The 15,343-nt window shown below is 48.0% G+C and overlaps 1 protein-coding gene across 1 annotated transcript in view; it reads right to left on the reverse strand.

Annotated features, from left to right (window-relative positions):
- Positions 1-15,343, reverse strand: part of SF3A3 (splicing factor 3a subunit 3) — a 242,053-nt gene that overhangs the window by 191,127 nt on the left and 35,583 nt on the right. The window contains exon 8 of the mRNA XM_069223970.1: positions 8,545-8,627. Within this exon, the coding sequence (XP_069080071.1) occupies positions 8,545-8,627 (83 nt within the window). The remainder of the gene's footprint in view (positions 1-8,544; positions 8,628-15,343) is intronic.

The following is a 15,343-nucleotide window of genomic DNA, read 5'->3' on the forward strand; positions in this document are numbered from 1 at the left end:
CCTCTCCATGAGCCTAAACAGGACATAGTGGACTATGTACTTGGCCTTCGCTCTAGAATGGCAGAGTACATGGAAAAGGCAACCAAAAACCTTGAGGCCAGCCAACAGCTCCAGAAGTTTTGGTATGACCAAAAGGCTGCACTGGTTGAGTTCCAACCAGGGCAGAAAGTCTGGGTTCTGGAGCCTGTGGCTCCCAGGGCACTCCAGGACAAATGGAGTGGCCCTTACCCAGTACTAGAAAGGAAGAGTCAGGTCACCTACCTGGTGGACCTGGGCACAAGCAGGAGCCCCAAGAGGGTGATCCATGTGAACCGCCTTAAGCTCTTCCATGACAGGGCTGATGTCAATCTGTTGATGGTAACAGATGAGGATCAGGAGGCAGAGAGTGAACCTCTCCCTGATCTTCTGTCATCAGACCCGAAAGATGGCACAGTAGATGGAGTGATCTACTCAGACACCCTCTCTGGCCAACAGCAAGCTGATTGTAGGAGAGTCCTACAACAGTTTCCTGAACTCTTCTCCTTAACCCCTGGTCAGACACACCTGTGTACCCATGATGTGGACACAGGAGACAGCATGCCTGTCAAGAACAAAATCTTTAGACAGTCTGACCATGTTAAGGAAAGCATCAAGGTGGAAGTCCACAAGATGCTGGAATTGGGAGTTATTGAGCGCTCTGACAGTCCCTGGGCTAGCCCAGTGGTCTTAGTCCCCAAACCTCACACCAAAGATGGAAAGAAAGAGATGAGGTTTTGTGTGGACTACAGAGGGCTCAATTCTGTCACCAAGACAGATGCTCACCCAATTCCAAGAGCTGATGAGCTCATTGATAAATTAGGTGCTGCCAAATTTCTAAGTACCTTTGACTTGACAGCAGGGTACTGGCAAATAAAAATGGCACCTGGAGCAAAAGAAAAGACAGCATTCTCCACACCTGATGGGCATTATCAGTTTACTGTTATGCCCTTTGGTTTAAAGAATGCCCCTGCCACCTTCCAAAGGTTGGTGAATCAAGTCCTTGCTGGCTTGGAGTCCTTTAGCACAGCTTATCTTGATGATATTGCTGTCTTTAGCTCCACCTGGCAGGATCACCTGGTCCACCTGAAGAAGGTTTTGAAGGCTCTGCAATCTGCAGGCCTCTCTATCAAGGCATCCAAATGCCAGATAGGGCAGGGAACTGTGGTTTACTTGGGACACCTTGTAGGTGGAGGCCAAGTTCAGCCACTCCAACCCAAGATCCAGACTATTCTGGACTGGGTAGCTCCAAAAACCCAGACTCAAGTCAGGGCATTCCTTGGCTTGACTGGGTATTACAGGAGGTTTGTGAAGGGATATGGATCCATTGTGACAGCCCTCACTGAACTCACCTCCAAGAAAATGCCCAAGAAAGTGAACTGGACTGTGGAATGCCAACAGGCCTTTGACACCCTGAAACAAGCAATGTGCTCAGCACCAGTTCTAAAAGCTCCAGATTATTCTAAGCAGTTCATTGTGCAGACTGATGCCTCTGAACATGGGATAGGGGCAGTTTTGTCCCAAACAAATGATGATGGCCTTGACCAGCCTGTTGCTTTCATTAGCAGGAGGTTACTCCCCAGGGAGCAGCGTTGGAGTGCCATTGAGAGGGAGGCCTTTGCTGTGGTTTGGTCCCTGAAGAAGCTGAGACCATACCTCTTTGGGACTCACTTCCTAGTTCAAACTGACCACAGACCTCTCAAATGGCTGATGCAAATGAAAGGTGAAAATCCTAAACTGTTGAGGTGGTCCATCTCCCTACAGGGAATGGACTTTATAGTGGAACACAGACCTGGGACTGCCCATGCCAATGCAGATGGCCTTTCCAGGTTCTTCCACTTAGAAAATGAAGACTCTCTTGGGAAAGGTTAGTCTCATCCTCTTTCGTTTGGGGGGGGGGTTGTGTAAGGAAATGCCTCCTTGGCATGGTTGCCCCCTGACTTTTTGCCTTTGCTGATGCTATGTTTACAATTGAAAGTGTGCTGAGGCCTGCTAACCAGGCCCCAGCACCAGTGTTCTTTCCCTAACCTGTACTTTTGTATCCACAATTGGCAGACCCTGGCATCCAGATAAGTCCCTTGTAACTGGTACTTCTAGTACCAAGGGCCCTGATGCCAAGGAAGGTCCCTAAGGGTTGCAGCATGTCTTATGCCACCCTGGAGACCTCTCACTCAGCACAGACACACTGCTTGCCAGCTTGTGTGTGCTAGTGAGGACAAAACGAGTAAGTCGACATGGCACTCCCCTCAGGGTGCCATGCCAGCCTCTCACTGCCTATGCAGTATAGGTAAGACACCCCTCTAGCAGGCCTTACAGCCCTAAGGCAGGGTGCACTATACCATAGGTGAGGGTACCAGTGCATGAGCATGGTACCCCTACAGTGTCTATACAAAACCTTAGACATTGTAAGTGCAGGGTAGCCATAAGAGTATATGGTCTGGGAGTTTGTCAAACACGAACTCCACAGCACCATAATGGCTACACTGAAAACTGGGAAGTTTGGTATCAAACTTCTCAGCACAATAAATGCACACTGATGCCAGTGTACATTTTATTGTAAAATACACCCCAGAGGGCACCTTAGAGGTGCCCCCTGAAACTTAACCGACTATCTGTGTAGGCTGACTAGTTTTAGCAGCCTGCCACAAACCGAGACATGTTGCTGGCCCCATGGGGAGAGTGCCTTTGTCACTCTGAGGCCAGTAACAAAGCCTGCACTGGGTGGAGATGCTAACACCTCCCCCAGGCAGGAATTGTCACACCTGGCGGTGAGCCTCAAAGGCTCACCTCCTTTGTGCCAACCCAGCAGGACACTCCAGCTAGTGGAGTTGCCCGCCCCCTCCGGCCAGGCCCCACTTTTGGCGGCAAGGCCGGAGAAAATAATGAGAAAAACAAGGAGGAGTCACTGGCCAGTCAGGACAGCCCCTAAGGTGTCCTGAGCTGAAGTAACTCTAACTTTTAGAAATCCTCCATCTTGCAGATGGAGGATTCCCCCAATAGGGTTAGGATTGTGACCCCCTCCCCTTGGGAGGAGGCACAAAGAGGGTGTACCCACCCTCAGGGCTAGTAGCCATTGGCTACTAACCCCCCAGACCTAAACACGCCCTTAAATTTAGTATTTAAGGGCTACCCTGAACCCTAGAAAATTAGATTCCTGCAACTACAAGAAGAAGGACTGCCTAGCTGAAAACCCCTGCAGAGGAAGACCAGAAGACGACAACTGCCTTGGCTCCAGAAACTCACCGGCCTGTCTCCTGCCTTCCAAAGATCCTGCTCCAGCGACGCCTTCCAAAGGGACCAGCGACCTCGACATCCTCTGAGGACTGCCCCTGCTTCGAAAAGACAAGAAACTCCCGAGGACAGCGGACCTGCTCCAAGAAAAGCTGCAACTTTGTTTCCAGCAACTTTAAAGAACCCTGCAAGCTCCCCGCAAGAAGCGTGAGACTTGCAACACTGCACCCGGCGACCCCGACTCGGCTGGTGGCGATCCAACACCTCAGGAGGGACCCCAGGACTACTCTGATACTGTGAGTACCAAAACCTGTCCCCCCTGAGCCCCCACAGCGCCGCCTGCAGAGGGAATCTCGAGGCTTCCCCTGCCTGCGACTCTTTGAACCTAAAGTCCCGACGCCTGGGAGAGACCCTGCACCCGCAGCCCCCAGGACCTGAAGGACCGGACTTTCACTGGAGAAGTGACCCCCAGGAGTCCCTCTCCCTTGCCCAAGTGGAGGTTTCCCCGAGGAATCCCCCCCTTGCCTGCCTGCAGCGCTGAAGAGATCCCGAGATCTCTCATAGACTAACACTGCGAACCCGACGCCTGTTCCTACACTGCACCCGGCCGCCCCCGCGCTGCTGAGGGTGAAATTTCTGTGTGGACCTGTGTCCCCCCCGGTGCCCTACAAAACCCCCCGGGTCTGCCCTCCGAAGACGCGGGTACTTACCTGCAAGTGGACCGGAACCGGGGCACCCCCTTCTCTCCATTCTAGCCTATGTGTTTTGGGCACCACTTTGAACTCTGCACCTGACCGGCCCTGAGCTGCTGGTGTGGTGACTTTGGGGTTGCTCTGAACCCCCAACGGTGGGCTACCTTGGACCAAGAACTAAGCCCTGTAAGTGTCTTACTTACCTGGTTAACCTAACAACTACTTACCTCCCCTAGGAACTGTGAAAATTGCACTAAGTGTCCACTTTTAAAACAGCTATTTGCGAATAACTTGAAAAGTATACATGCAATTTTGATGATTTGAAGTTCCAAAAGTACTTATCTGCAATACCTTTCGAATGAGATATTACATGTAGAATTTGAACCTGTGGTTCTTAAAATAAACTAAGAAAAGATATTTTTCTATATAAAAACCTATTGGCTGGATTTGTCTCTGAGTGTGTGTACCTCATTTATTGTCTATGTGTATGTACAACAAATGCTTAACACTACTCCTTGGATAAGCCTACTGCTCGACCACACTACCACAAAATAGAGCATTAGTATTATCTATTTTTACCACTATTTTACCTCTAAGGGGAACCCTTGGACTCTGTGCATGCTATTCCTTACTTTGAAATAGCACATACAGAGCCAACTTCCTACAACAACCTAGACCCTTTTCCTGCTCTGGAACCAACTCCACCGCGCCCTCTGAAAGGAGGACTTGAACCTCCTGTTCTAACAGGAGGTGTTCTTCTGAACAATAAGATGGGTGGGGCGGGATGGGGGGGCGGAAACTCCCGAAAGGGAAGGGTGTAGCCTTTTCCCACAATGCTGGTAACCCAGGTGTCTGATGTGATGACCTCCCACTTGTGAAGAAAATGCAGTAACCTTCCCCCTACAGGAGAGGAGTGAGTGGGAATCGGTGGAAGCCTAAGGCTGCTTCCCCTGCTGCACCCCTCCAGAGGACGAGGACAAGGAAGAGGCAGAGTGCTGCTGAGAGGCTCCTCTGGTACTGACCCTACCCCTTCCTCTAAATGATCTAAAAGGTGAGAGAGGAGGTAGGTTGTTGCAATTTCCCCCGAAAGGAAGAGGAGGATGAGCCACGACCAAAACCTCGAAACCTCCTAAAAAACCTGGAGGAGGCAGAAGAAGCGGCTTGCAGTCCTAACGACTTGGCTGTGGCCCTGCTCTCCTTAAACCTCTCCAAGGTCGAATCTGCTTTGGCACCAAAAAGTTTGTCCCCATCAAACGGGAGGTCCAACAGGGTCGACTGCACATCCGAAGAGAACCCTGAGTTGCGAAGCCAAGCCTGTCTTCCCGCAACCACCGCCGTGCCCATCGCTCTAGCCACCGAGTCAGTCGTATCCAACCCAGATTGGATAACCTGGGTTGCAGCAGCCTGAGCATCCGACACGAGATTCAAGAGTCCTTGAGGAAGCTCTGTATGCGATGATGTTATCTCGTCCATAAGAGCATAGATGTACCTCTCCAAGATACACGTAGCGTTGGTGGACTTTAATACCATGCTACAAGACGAAAACACTTTCTTTGACTGCGAGTCCAACTTTTTGGAGTCTCTGTCCGCCGGCACTGTTGGAAAAGATCCAGACGCAGATCTTGCAGAACAGGAAGCCTGGACCACCAAGCTTTCCGGCATAGGGTGTCTGGAAAGAAAGCCAGGGTCAGATGGTGCAGCCCGATACCTCCTGGCCACAGACCTATTGACAGCCGAGGAAGATACTGCCTTCTTCCAAACCTCCAATACCGGTTCAATCAGCGCCTCGTTAAATGGCAAAAGAGGCTCTGCCGATGTAGAGGCCTCAGTCAGTAAATTTTGTTTCGCCTCAGCCACCGGCAAAGGCAGTTCGAGGAAGTTAGCCGCCCTTCCTTATCACAGCATGAAAAGTGGCTGCCTCTTCAGTATACTCCCCTGGAGATGACAAGTCCCACTCAGGGGAAGTATCAAGGCCACTAGCTGTATCCAGTCCATGAAGACCCTCGCCAGAATCCTCAATTTCCCCTTCCTCCAGGACCCGTTGATATTCCTGTTCCTCCAAGAGACGGAGAGCACGTCTCCTCGAATGTAACCTCTCCTCAATTCGCGGCGTCGACATGGCGTCTGCAGAAGTCGAGGAACGACGCCGATCACCGGATCCATCCGACGCCATGTCAGGCGCCACAGGAAGCTTCGACGCAGAGCCAGGAGTCGGATGAAGAGAAGTGTGCCTCGGAGTCTCAGAAGGCCCTGCCGGGGTCACTGGCCGAAACCCCGAAGCCGAAACCTCCGTGGCCGAAACCTCGGGAGCCACCGGAGCCGAGCCCACATTCCCCAAGGGGAGAAAGGGCATTAAGGGTGCTGGCCGTAGCGGCGCCGGAGCACCTAAGCTGAAAGACAACGGACCCGAAGGACCAGTCGGAGCACTGCCTGGAGCCATCTGCTGGAAGATGGTAAACATCGCATTTAAAAATGCGGTATTATCGGCTCCAGGGGCCGGGAAAGCCGGATACTGGGGTGCCTGGAGCGAAGGCGACCCAGATGCCGGCCTTGACGCCCGCGACATCGGTGAGAACACCTGAGGCTGTGGCACCTCAAACACTGAAGACGTCTGCCCAGGCGAAGTCAGTGAAGCCGGAGAAGGCAACGGCGTCGATGGAGGAGGAGTGACTGTGGGACTGACCTCCCAAGTCTTCCGACGCCGAGCCGATGGTGACTTCGATCGAGACCTCTCCTTGCTCGAATGGCGCCGTGAGTCCCGATGACGCCAGGAGTCTCAATGACGTCGATGGGACTTCGGCGAGGAGGATTTTCTATGATGTCTCTTCTCCTTTCTCTTCGACTTCGCCATAAAGAGTTTGGCTTCTCGCTCCTTCAGGGCTTTCGGATTCATGTGTTGACATGAATCACACGTGGCCACGTCGTGGTCGGAACTCAAACACCACAAACAGTCCGAATGCGGGTCAGTAACCGACATTTTGCCGCCACACTCTCCACAGGGCTTGAAACCAGACTTCCTCTGAGACATAGTAACTTCAGAGAAAAAACACGTAGCAGAAAAATAAACTAACTCTAAAAGCAACAGTAGCTCCCTCGAAGATAACCGTTTCGAATGACACGGAAAAAAGGGAACTGACGTCGGCGAGGACTTCTTATTGCCTGTATGACGTCAGACGGCGTCGCGTGGGCAAATGTGACGTCCTCGTCGACGTGCAGAAGCTAGGAAGAAGATTTCCGTCGAAAGCTGGCGCCCTGGGAGTATTCATTAGGTGAGGAATCCACAGGTAGTTGTATCCATCAGAATAGGAGCATACTTTTCTTTACAAGCTCTGAGAGAAATCAGGTTCTCCAATCCTTCGGGTCCTAGGCTCTCATTCCTCTGTGACACGAATCTGATTGTGAAAGTAATGTTATCCTTGCTTAAGTTCTTGTCCAGGAAGTAACTTTCAGCAAAAATAGCTATGTTGCTGTCTCTCATATTGTCGCTGGACATGACTGGATGATAATTATTCCTGAAGGGGCAACTTTTATTATTGGCAGACAAGACAACGTCGAACACCCGGGCTAATTCTTATCCAGCTTTCCTTGACACTCCCAAGCTGTGTGTGGTGAGCTACAATATGACTGATAAGGACATGACTGAAGAGTAGTGTCTCAAAAGGGTTCTGAAACCCCTGATGTCTTTCCAGACACTGTTTGGGGTAATTTCATTTAAGACAATCGTCAGATCAGTGTGTTTGGGTCATGTCAGAAGCAGCATTGCTAAGTCACAAACTGGTGCTCATTCGGCTAGAGGGACAGAGGCATACAAGGCTTTTTCCTTAGAAGACCAACTTGAAGATAACAATTTGGGCTGCAAAGGCTCCCTTTAATAAGTTATTTATTTATTTTTATGCCAATGACGGGAGTGCCGTCTATGGCAGTGAACACGCTTTTAACATGGATATTCTTTGACTCTACCAACTATTCCCAAGACTATATGAGAATAAATGAGGTAGGTTGTACAAGACCACAGTTCTCGGATAGGGAAAGAGAGAGGATGAAGTAATGGGGTAACATAAGAGACAAAAATCTCAAGAAAGGCGAAGCAGGTAGAATTGTGGGTGTAGCATGTGTTAGAAACCATGGTAGATTGTTGAAGATACAGGGCAAGCACAGAGAGCTCCCATGGGAAGGAGACTGTTTCCTCAACAGTGTCTGCATTCAGATCTTTCATGTGGTATCTTCCTAATCCATACATTTACATGCAGACCAAATAGTAAAGAAGCATGAGGATTCAGGGTAGAACCATCCACGGGGAACTCACAAATTACAATAACACAATTGGGGACTGGACTTGTGTAGCATGGATCATCAGTTGATTACACTGTTGATTCAGTGATGCACGTTTTTTTTTGCCTTGTGTTTTTTTTTTTTTTACCATGGACATGTATAAGAAGAAAGAAAAAAAAAAAAGCTTATGTAGCAGTCTTTCACAGTTTGGCGAGAATGTCAGAAAAGAGATCACCACAATTAACAAATTAACTGTATTAAACCCTGACTGCTTATGTATACCACTGTTTGTATCCTTACCCATTGAACAAAATACTGTCTCCTTCCCACTTACCTTTTGTAGTCTGTATTTTTTCTTTCTTTTGGAATATCAAAAAGCTGATCAAATGTAGATAAGTATGTAATGTAATCAAGTTTCTGAAAATAAGAAAGGTTACATTAAGTTAGCAAAAACCAGTGAAAATTCATGGCAACTCCGGTATGACGATCCAACACTAAACCACTTTAGCCCTCCCAAATGCTTAACTCATGCAGATAATGAGCATATAATTACCAATCTACTGTATTCTTATTGATGTTAAAGGCAACTGAAGGACTGGAGGGCAAACCTTCATTTAACATTTATACAATCTTTTTTAAAAAGTAGCTTTGCTTCCTTTTGCCTAGCCATTGTTGTTAACCATATTTTTAAGGTTTCTGTTTTAAACATTCAGAAAACCACCAGGTAAACAAAGACTAGAAAAATAGCAATAAAATATGGTTATTTTATTAATCTGATCTAGGAGTAAGATAAAGTTACTTGTTAACGTCTTTCTCTATCATGCACATTCTCTCTCTCTCTACTTAGTTCATTATTTCTGCACAGGCGAGGTATCATAGAACAGATTTCTAAATATACATGTTTTGTTTTTAATTCTGACAATAACTGAATTAAGGAAACATGCCTTTACAGCTTTACCCCTCTGCTCTTTGCTGCACCATCTTTAGAAGGTTAGTCCAAAGACAGCCAGTACCGGTCTTGTCCACTGCCAGGTCATGTTATTAGGCCTCTTGGCAGTCATACCTGCCACAACTTGTCCTACTATCCATCTCAGTCACAAGGTTTGAGGATGGACCAACATACGAGAGAGCTCAGGCTGTTCTGACTCATCCCAGGCAGCAAACAACAAAGGTGCAATAAACCAAGCAAACAGACCATATCCCACTATGTTATTTTCTTTTGAATTAATGCAGGAAAGATTTCTCTATTTTTTGTAAAAAAATTTAAGTTGTCCAGCCTGTATACAAGAGCTCGGATTCAGAGGCCACTTTTTCTTTAATTATAAATGACATGTTTATGTGGCTATGAACAAGTGCCACTGATTGTGTTACTTACCCATCTGAAGGCAAGCACCCTCAAAAGACTGAAACTCGAATGGTCCACCACTCGGTCACGTTACCATTTATCACTGTTTTATCCACTCTCTCGTGGGTGTCCTGTACAGGCATTCAGATTAAGGTCTAATGAATGCAAAGAACATTTTGTATCTATTCAGCAGGAGAGAGTGAAGATACAAAAAAGCTGGTATTGAACAAAAAGTTGTTGAGATAGAGATGAATATTCACTTGCCATGCACTTTGAAAAAATGCTTAGGATGCTGACTTCAAAACCTACTCTACCAGCTGGCTCAGGAAAAATACTTTTGACACCTAAGAACAGAATTCAGGGTGGAGAGCTTTGAAATCTGGTCTTGTGCAGATTCTACAACAAGATGAGGAACGGTCCTTCCTACTTGGGCAGTGAGAGGTTTGGGCAGGATCACCGCATTAGTGTTCTATTGCAGGTGACCCCTTCTTGACAATGACAGTTTTTTTCTGCTCCTGTATAGTGGAAAAAAGGCTTCTGTTGCTGTTTTTAGTACTACTATTGTAACAGTCTGACAGGACAACACATGAACATGCTGGTTGCTGGCACCTGCCTTCATCTTTTCGGATTTATTTATCCATGTGACAAATGAAAAAAAGAAAGAAGAAAGAAGAAAAAAAGAAAAAAGAAAAAAGAAAATGCAGGACGAGCAGTGTGTTGAGCAATGCTGTTGCACTCATGATCTACTGATTTTAAGTGTTCATGTTTCCCTTGATGGTTTATTAAAAGTCTTCTTTTCTTTCTACAGGAAGATGCTATTACATTGCCCCAAAGCTACTGTTTCATCCCCAGATGGCGGAGGAATTTTTGGTGGCAGAAGCCTTAGACTTTCTTTCATAAAGCCTTCATCCACCTGCTTTATTCTTCTGTAGGAGCTGTTGGAAAGCATATGCATCAAAATGGTTAGGCACATTCGACACAGCAACAAAAAAAAAAAAAAAAAAAAAAAAAGAAAGGGAAGATTTATTTCTCTTTTTTCCCCCAAAGAATTTAGGTACTGATTCTGCAGCCCTACATTACTTTGACTGGACAGACTAAAAAAAAAAAAAAAAAAAAAACAAAGGCAGGAAATTAGCCTAACAAGCTCTAATTGACACAGGACACAGGAAAATAGGCCTCAACCGAGTTCACTTGCAATAACATGAAATAGAAAGCAGACTTAAAATGCAGAAACTGTCTCAATATTTGATCTATTTTCTGATTTACTAGAAAACCTGTGAAATCCAACATTGTGATCGACTGAAGATCATTTTATAGGAATGGAGGGTGTAAAGAAATGACTCCCTGTTGCAGTTACCCCCCACTTTTTGCCTGATACTGATGCTGACTTGACTGAGAAGTGTGCTGGGACCCTGCTAACCAGGCCCCAGCACCAGTGTTCTTTCACCTAAAATGTACCATTGTTTCCACAATTGGCACAACCCTGGCACCTAGGTAAGTCCCTTGTAACTGGTACCCCTGGTACCAAGGGCCCTGATGGCAGGGAAGGTCTCTAAGGGCTGCAGCATGTCTTATGCCACCCTAGGGACCCCTCACTCAGCACAGACACACTGCTTGCCAGCTTGTGTGTGCTGATGGGGAGAAAATGACTAAGTCGACATGGCACTCCCCTCAGGGTGCCATGCCAACCTCCCACTGCCTGTGGCATAGGTAAGTCACCCCTCTAGTAGGCCTTACAGCCCTAAGGCAGGGTGCACTATACCACAGGTGAGGGCATATGTGCATGAGCACTATGCCCCTACAGTGTCTAAGCAAAACCTTAGACATTGTAAGTGCAGGGTAGCCATAAGAGTATATGGGCTGGGAGTCTGTCAAAAACGAACTCCACAGCTCCATAATGGCTACACTGAATACTGGGAAGTTTAGTATCAAACTTCTCAGAATAATAAACCCACACTGATGCCAGTGTTGGATTTATTAAAAAAATGCACACAGAGGGCATCTTAGAGATACCCCCTGTATTTTACCCAATTGTTCAGTGCAGGACTGACTGGTCTGTGCCAGCCTGCTGCTGAGAGACGAGTGTCTGACCTCATGTGGTGAGAGCCTTTGTGCTCTCTGAGGACAGAAACAAAGCCTGCTCTGGGTGGAGGTGCTTCACACCTCCCCCCTGCAGGAACTGTAACACCTAGCAGTGAGCTTCAAAGGCTCAAGCTTCATGTTACAATGCCCCAGGGAACTCCAGCTAGTGGAGATGCCCGCCCCCTGGACCCAGCCCCCACTTTTGGCGGCAAGTCCAGGAGAGATAATGAGAAAAACAAGGAGGAGTCACTGACCAGTCAGGACAGCCCCTAAGGTGTCCTGAGCTGAGGTGACTCTGACTTTTAGAAATCCTCCATCTTGTAGAAGGAGGATTCCCCCAATAGGATTAGGGATGTGGCCCCCTCCCCTTGGGAGGAGGCACAAAGAGGGTGTACCCACCCTCAGGTCTAGTAGCCATTGGCTACTAACCCCCCCAGACCTAAACACGCCCTTAAATTTAGTATTTAAGGGCTTCCCTGAACCTAGGAAAATAGATTCCTGCAATTAACAAGAAGGAGGACTGCTGAGCTGACAAACCCCTGCAGAGGAAGAACAGAAGACACCAACTGCCTTGGCCCCAGACTTACCGGCCTGTCTCCTGCCTTCCAAAGAAACCTGCTCCAGCGACGCTTTCCAAGGGACCAGCAACCTCTGAATCCTCTGAGGACTGCCCTGCTTCGAAAAAGACAAGAAACTCCCGAGGACAGCGGCACTGCTCCAAAAGAACTGCAACTTTGTTACAAGGAGCAGATTTAAAGACCCCTGCAACTCCCCGCAAGAAGCGTGAGACTTGCAACACTGCACCCGGCGACCCCGACTCGACTGGTGGAGAACAAACAACTCAGGGAGGACCCTCCGGCGACTCTACGACTGTGAGTAACCAAAGTTGTCCCCCCTGAGCCCCCACAGCGACGCCTGCAGAGGGAATCCCCAGGCTCCCCCTGACCGCGACTGTCTGAACTCCATTTCCCGACGGCTGGAAAAGACCCTGCACCCGCAGCCACCAGCACCTAAAGGAACGGAACTTCGGTGCAGGAGTGACCCCCAGGAAGCCCTCTCCCTTGCCCAGGTGGTGGCTACCCCGAGGAGCCCCCCCCTTGCCTGCCTGCAACGCTGAAGAGATCCCTTGATCTCTCATTGAAAACCATTGTGAATCCGGCGCGTGTTTGCACACTGCACCCGGCCGCCCCGCGCTGCTGAGGGTGTACTTTTTGTGCTGACTTGTGTCCCCCCCCGGTGCCCTACAAAACCCCCCTGGTCTGCCCTCCGAAGACGCGGGTACTTACCTGCTGGCAGACTGGAACCGGGGCACCCCCTTCTCTCCATTGAAGCCTATGTGTTTTGGGCACCTCTTTGACCTTTGCACCTGACCGGCCCTGAGCTGCTGGTGTGATAACTTTGGGGTTGCTCTGAACCCCCAACGGTGGGCTACCTTGGACCCAAACCTGAGACTTGTAAGTGATTTACTTACCTGACAAAACTAACAAAAACTTACCTCCCCCAGGAACTGTGAAAATTGCACTAAGTGTCCACTTTTAAAACAGCTTATTGTGTTTTATGTAAAAAGTATACATGCTAAAGTAATGATTCAAAGTTCCTAGAGTACTTACCTGCAATACCTTTCAAATGAGATATTACATGTAAAATTTGAACCTGTGGTTCTTAAAATAAACTAAGAAAAGATATTTTTCTATAACAAAACCTATTGGCTGGATTTGTCTCTGAGTGTGTGTACCTCATTTATTGTCTATGTGTATGTACAACAAATGCTTAACACTACTCCTTTGATAAGCCTACTGCTCGACCACACTACCACAAAATAGAGCATTAGTATTATCTCTTTTTGCCACTATTTTACCTCTAAGGGGAACCCTTGGACTCTGTGCATGCTATTCCTTACTTTGAAATAGCACATACAGAGTCAACTTCCTACAGAGGGCAATTACTGAGTAAACAATTTATCACAAGCTGGGACTAAGGTTGGGTCTGGAGTCCTGCCATGCATCCCATGGAAGAGAGTACTGGCAAAACGTAGGTCTCACCTACACAAGATCTATTGTCTTTGTCAATATTTTATTTAGCTATGGTGCAGAGCAGCGCAGCTGCTGTGCTGTTTGGCTGAAGGTTAAAAAAGGGTAATGAAGTTGTGAACGCTGGCCATCCCATATCACTTTCTTTTTTTTAACCGTTCACCCACGCTACACAGCAGAAGTGCTGCAAAATCTAGTGTAGACTAATTTATTAAAGAGGGCTTAGGGTACTGTAGAAAGCACACTAACTGAGGAAGGACACTTACCGCCCACGCCAAGCAGTGTCTGGCCATGTGTAGGAAGCTGGCTTTTTATATAGTATAGCAAAATGTGAAAAGAGTCCAGGGGTTCCCTTATAACTGGACAGGGCCTGCTATGGAATTCCAAAGTGCTCTATTTAGAGGGAGTGTGGTCGAGCAGCCTTATGCTGATCAGAGAGCAGAGTTAGACATTTACCACAGGCACACAGTCAATAAATGAGACACGATTCAGTAAGGAGATTAACACCAATTTACAAAAATAACAAACATATTTATATAAAATTTAGGCACCAAAATCAATACGATCAGCTAAGTACGTTTTGCAAGAGAAATGCTTTCAGATTTCAAAAGTCAACACTTCTTTTTTCTTTTCAGAGGCAGCAATGTTATCCTAAGGAGGAAAACCAAATACTGCATAAAGGTATAGTACAGCGACTTCTGTAACCAATCTCCTGAACTTGAGGTAAGTATGGGGCAAGGTCCAAGGCAGCATCAACAGGTCACCTCGGGCGGCCGGGTACAGATGTGCTTCTCAGCATGGGGTACCCAATGTTGTCCTATGGGAGAAAAACAAGTACTTCATTCAGGCACTTCACAGCGACTTGGAACCAATCGCCTGGACTTAAGGTAAGTATGGGGCAAGGTCCAAGACAACAACAGGTCACTTTGGGTGGCAATGGGGCAGCCGGGTGCAACGTCGGGTGCCCAGTGTTAGTCAATGGGGATCGGTCTGGTTAAAAAGAGGCTGCAGGTTTGGACTGGGAGGCCAGTCTGGCTGAATCAATAAGGGGACTCAGCTCTCACGATGTTCTGGGACGTGGGGACACCTTAGGTCCTCTTCTCAATGGGCCAGGGGTAGCAGGTGTAGAGGTGTTGGATTTTTGCCACTGAGAGCACTCACAGTCCAGGGAACTGCAGAGGCTGCAGTCCTCATCGTTGAGTCCAAAGTAGGCTTTGACTCTGGAGGGTCGGGGGACCACACGGCCACAGTTGGCCCACTTTAGCTCAGGGTAGGAGGCACGGGTGCAGTGGTACTTTCCGGTGTTGGGTTTTGGTGGTCTGGAGTCTTCTCAGGTCTCTTGAGGTACCTGCAGGATGCAAGGAAGCAGATCCGCTGCTCCACAGGAGTTCCTGGGTCTTTGTTGAAGGCAGGCAGTCCTCCAAGGATTTTGGAGGCACAACAGCTTGCAGGACAAGACGAGCGGTGCAATTTGGCAGGAACAGCAGACAGGCCGGCAGGGCTGATGCCACGTCAGTTGCCTCTTCCAGTTTTTGCTGTAGAGGCTCTTCAGTATCCTCCTTCTTCGTAGGACAGCAGGAATCGGATTTCTTTGTGCCAGGGGCTTCCCTAAATACTGACTTTAAGGTCGTTTAGAGAAGTGTAGGATAGTAGCCAATGGGCTACTTACTCCTGGG

Source organism: Pleurodeles waltl, chromosome 3_1, assembly GCF_031143425.1.
Source record: "Pleurodeles waltl isolate 20211129_DDA chromosome 3_1, aPleWal1.hap1.20221129, whole genome shotgun sequence".
NCBI lineage: Eukaryota > Metazoa > Chordata > Amphibia > Caudata > Salamandridae > Pleurodeles > Pleurodeles waltl.